Here is a 7,899-nt window from a genome sequence, read left to right on the forward strand (position 1 = left end):
CAATTATTGCTGATAATGAAACACCCCGCCCATTACATAGTTTCTTTGTGCAAGCTGCACATTTGCACAAATCTGGTCCAACAGGTAACAAAACATTTGGTATAAAATGTTAAAAGACATATCTCAAAAAATACAAAGACAAAAAAGTGGTGGAACATATTCAATGTTTTAAATCTGCAGTTGTTTTGCTGGGTTTACACAGTCGATGCCCACCAGCTAGGAGAGGGTATCATACTGTTCAAGCACAGTTTACTTTGCCATATATCACAGCCTGTCAGAGGTGTTATAAGGTAGAAGGGAAGCTCATAAAGTGGCGTACATGTTCCTTATACCCAGTGTTTGCTGTGTGTGTATAAGTATGTATAAAATACAATGAGGATGTAGATTGTATGTGTCCAAGGTGTGACTAAAGCATGTGAAGTAAACTTGGTTGCAAAATAATTTCAATGCAACTGTAACTATGAAACATGGAAAATGCAACTTCACAAAGGTTGTTTTCCAGGTTTCCAGAGCTTCTACATTCAGAAGCTCTGGAAACCTTTTTTTTATATATATATATATAAAAGGCATTCTGATATTACGTAATTCTTGTGCTTTTAATGTGCTGTAAAAGTGTAACGTGATGTAATTTTCTCCCCTGACATTCCCTCATCTCTCCCCCTCTTGCTCTTTCTCCCCCCTTATCCTTCACTCCCCTACTGAGGACACCAGCCAATCGCACCTCAGCAGGGTTCCTCCCCTACTCTGATAAATAGTACACAGGACCAGGGTGGGTCTATCTGCCTGACTCTCCTCTCAGCAGTCTCTCCTCTCACAAAACCTCAGTGCTACAGACTTCCTCCTACACCATGTCTGTCAGAGCTGTGAAGACCACCGCCTACTCCACTGTGTCCTCACCCAGAAGCCCAACGCTGGGCTTCAGCAGCCGCTCCTTCTCTGGCTATGGAGGTCATGGTGTGGGGAGTGCCAGGCAGAGCTACGCTGTCCGCAGCTCATATGGAGGAGTGGGCAGCAGTGGTGCAGCTGTGGGTGTTGGGGGCTGTAAGACGGTCGGTGGGTTTGCCGCTGGGGGATCCGGACAAAGATTAGGTGGCGTAGAGTTTGGATATTCAGGCTTTGGTGGAGGTGTAGCAGGTGGCATGGCCAATGAATTTGTGGCCCCCATCACAGCAGTGACAGTGAACAAGAGCCTGTTGGCTCCCTTGAACCTGGAGATCGACCCCACCATCCAGGCAATCCGTACCGAAGAGAAGGAGCAGATCAAGACCCTGAACAACCGCTTTGCTTCCTTCATCGACAAGGTCAGTCGAGGTTGTAATGAAATGTGAAATCTTGTGTTTGAAATTCATGCTGCAGAAAAGCACATACAAACAGCAAAACACCAACAGCAAACAATCCATACTTCTATAAGTGACAGGAGTGCTGGGGTGAAACTGAATGTGACGACAGTAGCAGAATAGCACATACAAACTGCAGAGATACGCTACAAGCCAAAATAAGTGAAAGATGAAAGAAGTTTGATTTCACAGAAGAGATCATCCTTAAGACATTCCCTGTCAAAACTTCATAACAATGTGCCATCTATACAGTCTGCTGGGAATATTGCCTGGTTTGCTTAGTGGCTTTCCTGCTTCCAGTGTTTTCAATCTCAGGCGAGATCATAGAGCTCAGATAAAAGGATCAACCTGGATACAGAGTACAGGAGTGGGATGAAGAGCAGATGAATTTTGCTCGAATGAGTGCATTCCCCATACAAGCAATATTCTGCAAAACGAGTGGTTGTGAAAGTAGAGAGCGAAGTGTCAGGTGTCTACCAAACAGAATCGCGTTTGGAAAATCTCATTTACCGAATTATTTTCAACGTTCATGATCTGAATTTTCATCACCAGACACCTACCACATTCTTTCGTTATCTGTCACTGAAACCCATAAACAGACGTCAAGGTTCACAAAGCTTTCAGGAGAGCAGGGTGGGACAGAAGTTGATATAAAAATCAATCACGCTGAGGCTAATTCTCCTGCTTGTAAAACACAGCTCACGCGTCCACTCCTTTGCACACTGGTGTGATATGGCACACCCACAAACAGCAGTCTGCCTCTCCTGTGTTTGCTGAGTGGTAGCATGGACTCCACCCAAGGTCATGACGCTTAATGAAAGAGCTGTAAAAGGGGCAAGCTGTGTGGCAAGTGAGAAACAGTGCCACTTTGTGTCGAAACGCAACACAGTGGGTTAAACTTGAGATCGGAGTATTTGCTGTGACAGATAGAAGCAGCTGGAGGCCAGAGAAGTCTGGTTACTCATTTTTTCCTTTCAGTTAATCTCTCTATGTTTTGGATTCAAACAAAACTCTTCAGTCACACCCACCCTATCCACCACATATCCCAGTGACCAACCATTCCATTATTTATTGTTTTCTATGGAAAGGTTTTGATATTTGTCAGAGCTTCAGTCATCACATACACCCACTCGTTTCTGCCCATTACATGTTTCCTTCCTTTTTCTTACTAAGCATTCATCCACCTTTCAATCTTCAGGTACGCTTCCTCGAACAGCAAAACAAAATGCTTGAGACCAAATGGAAACTTCTGCATGAGCAGACCATATCTCACTCAAACGTCGATGCTATGTTCGAGGCCTACATTGCCAACCTGCGCAAGCAGCTGGACAACTTGGGTCACGAAAAAGTCAAACTGGAGTCTGACCTGCATAACGTAACGGGCCTGGTGGAGGACTTTAAAACCAAGTGGGTGGAGTTGAGATTTTTCACTTTAATCTTGCACTCTAGCATAAGGCATGCTTTATTTGACCAAGATTTGGGAAAGTCTTAAACTGCCAACGATACTCTATTTCCAGTTTTCCTAGACTTGTGCAGTTTGGCTTTTAGAAAGCCTGAAGAGCTATTTTTAACTTCCTGTCAGGAACCCAAAGTTTCAACAAGATAGAGCAGATAAGAAGATAAAAATAATCATTTGCAGTGTGGTGGAGCAAAAATAACAATAACCCTGAATATTCACAGTTAATATTCACTGTCAGCACCACATGTATTCACGGAGGTTTTCTTACTAGAATAGCTTATGATTTAAACAGCTGCTCCTTTATTCAGAAGGGGTTGCCACAGCACACAGCTCTGCATGTTTGCCCTGGCAGACTCTGGGATTTTTCACATATTAGGCAAAGATAGTAACTTACGGAACCATTTCCATATTAACTTATGGAGTTATCAGTTCTGAAAAAGCACCTTTCCCACCATGATGATTGCACACTACCTGTTTTTCTTTATATACAGACTAAAAAAAATCTCCTTTTCCGCAGGTATGAGGACGAGATCAACAAGCGCAATGAGTGTGAGAACAACTTCGTCTTATTAAAGAAGGTCTGTGCAGACTTTCTAGTAAATGCTTGATCTTGAAACTACAATTAGCTTTCATGCTCAATGAGGAAAAATAATGCCCTCTTTTTAAACTTTGACTGTAATGAACAATGAATGTTCTCAGTGCTGTCTTTTTTCCAATAAAGGATACAGATGCAGCATACATGATGAAAGTGGACCTCGAGGCCAAACTGGATGGACTTTCAGATGAGATTGAATTCTTGAAGCAGCTCTACGATGCAGTAATTACCTCATTTCATTTTTCACTTCCAACCTAATAAAAATGTTTCTACAGGAGGCATCACCAAAGTTGTATTTTTTCCCACTTTTTTGTCCTTCATAGGAAATTAATGAGTTGCAGAGCCAGATAAAGGACACGTCTGTTGTGGTGGAGATGGACAACAGCCGTAATCTTGACATGGACACGATTATCGCTGAAGTGCGTGCCCAATATGAAGACATTGCCAAAAGGAGCAGAGAGGAGGCTGAGTCATGGTATCAGACCAAGGTGGGACCACAAAGCTATGGGAAACTAAAGTCCACAATTACGTAATAGATCATCATCTGTGAGGACAGTCCATTAAGCTTATTTAATGTTCATGAACATTTAAAACTGAAGAGCATGAACTCAAAATCTTTGCATGGTACACGAGTTTTACTTGTGGCAGATGGTGTGGGATGCCTTCTCTTTTCTGACTTTTCGGACCTCTATCGTCTCCTGATATTCTATCTTAGCCTACTTTCCTTTACTTTTATTGCAACATACTGAAAAGTTTCATATACAAAGAAGTCAAAGAGCAGAAAGCTAATATGGATCTGGAGATTGCAAACTGTATGTTGGAGTGCTGCAACATGATTTCCTGATCCCCATGTCAAATTAATTGTGCAAAAAACCTGCCAGCAGTATCACTTTGTGTTTTAAAGTTTCATTATGATCTGTCTCTTTTCATGCCAGTACGCAGAGATGGAGCAGTCAGCGGGTAGATATGGAGATGACCTCAAGTCAACCAGGGCTGAGATTGCTGACATGAACCGCAGGATAGTGAGGCTCCAGTCTGAAATCGACATGGTTAAAGCTCAGGTGAGGGACAGAGATTTTCTTCTGTTCATTCGAATGATTTGAGGTTTTGACATTAAGGTAATAATTCAAACTGCATCGCCAGCCTTATGAAGACCATTGAATTCAATGCCTCGCTCTGCTTGGCTTCTCCCACTTTTAGCGAGGCAGTTTGGAAGCTCAGATCGCAGAGGTTGAGGAACGCGGCGAACTGGCGGTGAAAGATGCCAAACTCCGCATCAGAGAGTTGGAAGAAGCTCTTCAGAGAGCCAAACAGGATATGGCACTCCAAGTCCGCCAATACCAGGAACTTATGAATGTTAAGCTGGCTCTGGACATTGAGATTGCTACATACAGGAAACTGTTGGAAGGAGAGGAGAACAGGTCATCTAACAGCACCTATGCTCTCCTACATCTTACATAGCAATATACTCATGCTTTTACTTGTTCTTGTCTTTTATTTATTATTTCTTTCTTCCCAAAGGTTGGCAACTGGAATTCAGACCACTGTGTCCAAGCAGACTTGTGAGTTCATACTTGTGTGCAACTATTTCTAGTTCTGCTTTGTTAATTGTTGCTATATAGAGCATTTTCTGGTCAGACAAGCCCACAACCTTGCCATGACTGAAGCCATGTTATCTAGATATCATATCTGAGAATACAGTTTATATTGTTAGAATCTCATAATATCAACTCTCTGATATATTACCATGTGTCAATGTTAATCACTCACTTCTTCCTCTGAATTTGTAGGTGTGAACTACAATGCCTACGGTCTGGAGAGTTCCTACATCCCTTCCTACATCAGCAGTTCCTTTGATAAAGTCAAAGCAAGCAGTGGGTCTACGTCAGCAGTCGAGGGAACGGCAGTGAAGAGCACCACAGTCACCAAGACGGAGACAGTGGTGATGAAGACTGAGGAGAAAAAAGAGAAGGAAGAGAATAAGGAGGAGGAGAAGGAGCAGGTGGAGGAGGAGAAGCCAGCAGCAGCAGCCGAGGAACCAGAGGCTGTGGAGAAGAAGGAGCCGGAGCACGTGGAGGCCGAAGCTGCAGCCGAAGAGTGATTTTCCATCCTGTTTTGAGAAATTCATGATTTGTTGTTGAAGATTAAGAAAAAGCACATTCTTTTTCATTATCCAACTTTCACCCAAAAAATGTGTGAAGATGTGTAAACACACCTTTCCTTCAGATATCTTTAACACAGTGGTGCTTATTGAGCTTAAATATCCAAAAGCTCTCTAAAATTCTCTACTGTCACCTGAAACAGTGCCAGACTTTAACTCTTTTCCCCTTAAAGATGATATTTGATGACCTCCCCATACCCCATGACAAGTGTTGACAATCACAATATATATTAAAGGTAAATATGTGGTTTGACGACCGTTTGAATAGTTTGAGTTTGTTCTATAAGCAGCCCTGAAATAAAGGGAAACCTCCAGGTTAAGAAAATAGCTTCAAGGTTTACTCAAACTAGGCTTTCGAGGGCTAAAGAGTTAAACCTTTCACTGCACCACACTTTTTTAGCCAAAAGGCGGCAGTATTGTTTGTGTTTTCACCCTGTGTACTTCAACCAACAGGAGGCACTGCTATCACACCAACCTGTAATTCACAACTTTTAAAAGAAGGCCATTATATGCTGAGCAGGGAGTGACAAACCTGTTGTAGTTAAACTCTTAAATGTGATGAAGAGCAGCCACACGAGTTCTTGTGAGTTCTACTTTCTGAGTCCTGTTTGCACAATAATAAACGTTCAAACAGAAATCTACATGATGTGCTTGTGTTGCGTTTGTGCTGAAATTCACTGACACTGTTAATTTTTCTGTAGTTTGTTAGGTTGATAAGAAAGTGAATGTCACGCCTTCGGAAAACAAATAGACACGCCTTAAAGATGCACAGAACAGTCGTTACAAAGCATTGGAAATCACCTCAAGGGAATTGCTATCTTGGTTTTTCCGGCTGCTAACAGTTGTTTTCTCCAACACAAACAAGTACCGCTTTTGATAAAGGACGCTTTCGACATACTAACATGAGAAAGGATGATAATCCACACAAATCTTTCCCTGGAATACCTGGCAAGTCCCAGCCTGCCTTGTTCACCCTATTTCAAGAGTTTCTCTTTCACAAAATGAACTGAACGTTAGGCCTTCCTCAAAAATGTCTGCAACTGTCATATTGTCTCTTAACACCAACTAAAAGCTCACATAAAGTGTGACCAAAACAAAGAAATCCAACACATATCCTAAAAAATAAAAAAACAAACAAACATCAAACAAGCAAACTAAAAAAAAAAAACCAAACCCCTAAAACATACATTTCATACGAAAGCTGACAGTGTTGAGAATCTGCAAGTGCTTGGAAGGAACACATGTAACATATCTGAGGACAGGAAGGGTTTCTCTTAGAGTCCATTGTTCCTTAAGAGGCCTTTTCAGCCCATCTAGGAACAGGTTTGAACATGAATTATGGGTGGTGGTGGTGCCCCACCCAAGGCCATAGAGCCTCTCATGAGGTTATAGACAGAAAACTTTGCAAATACCACAATCCCACCCACTGTTCACGACACTTAATGTACTGCGGCCAGACACAGGGAGAGACTAGAGCATGTTCAGGGTTTGAAAGCCTGATTGGGAAAAACAGTCAGTGTTTATAACAGCATAGTAACAGCAGAGCTGAAATGAAAGTAGTAGCTATAAACTCAGGCTTATCATGCTTTAAATATCCTCCCTGAACTTAACATATCCAGCTTTGCTCAAACTGAATTTAGTCAACACTGCATAAGGTTTCATTTTGAAAGGATGAGTATGAGAAATGTACTTTTACCTTTTCACTCAGTTGAAACTACAAAGATAGCGGGGCACTTTCATTTGCTTTCCTAGTAGAGAGTTAGATAAGAACACATGATACCATCCATATCTTCCTGCATATTAACTGCAACCTGCAGTTAATGTAGCTTAGCACTAAGCCTGGAAACAATGGGAAGCAGCTAGCTCAGTCAAAATGCAACAAAATCCAAGCTCAGTTAAATTAAACACAGTGACTGTTGTTATGTGCAAAAAAACATAGCTGGAAAATGAAAACTAACCATTTTGTGTACTTAACCTCTGGTGGGAGCAGTTTCTTTCTCAAGGGTGCTGGTACAGAATTTTTAGTGCTGTAGCTGCTTTCAATGTCTTTGTGAAATACAGCCCTAAAACATTAAACGTTAAACTTGAAATAGCAAAATACTAAAAAGAAAGAAAAATCTAAGCAAAGTAACTTAACCTGTCCGCCACTGCAGATCAGACCCTGACAGTCCTGTATCCCCAGTGGCCTCAGTAATTCAGACCCAACCAGGAATAGGTCACAAGTATATTGTCTGGTGTATATGCTCTGTGGTATCTGGTTTCTTTCATGATCTATTCATGCTTATTAACCCAGCAGCCTGTTCTTATTATTCTTATTATTTTATACTTGGTCTTTTTATAAGTACTT

General features: G+C 41.7%; 1 protein-coding gene across 1 annotated transcript; it reads left to right on the top strand.

The window, feature by feature from the left end:
• The first annotated feature begins 759 nt into the window (after positions 1-759).
• Positions 760-6,193, top strand: LOC146518841 (intermediate filament protein ON3-like). The gene is made up of 9 exons (XM_085160358.1): positions 760-1,301; positions 2,536-2,744; positions 3,314-3,374; positions 3,518-3,613; positions 3,715-3,879; positions 4,327-4,452; positions 4,592-4,812; positions 4,913-4,953; positions 5,182-6,193. Exons 1-9 carry the CDS (start codon positions 849-851, stop codon positions 5,490-5,492), a joined length of 1,683 nt encoding a protein of 560 aa, XP_085016484.1. The 5' UTR covers positions 760-848; the 3' UTR covers positions 5,493-6,193.
• Positions 6,194-7,899: the final 1,706 nt, after the last annotated feature.

The sequence above is a fragment of the Neolamprologus multifasciatus genome, chromosome 5 (genome assembly GCF_963576455.1).
Source record: "Neolamprologus multifasciatus chromosome 5, fNeoMul1.2, whole genome shotgun sequence".
NCBI lineage: Eukaryota > Metazoa > Chordata > Actinopteri > Cichliformes > Cichlidae > Neolamprologus > Neolamprologus multifasciatus.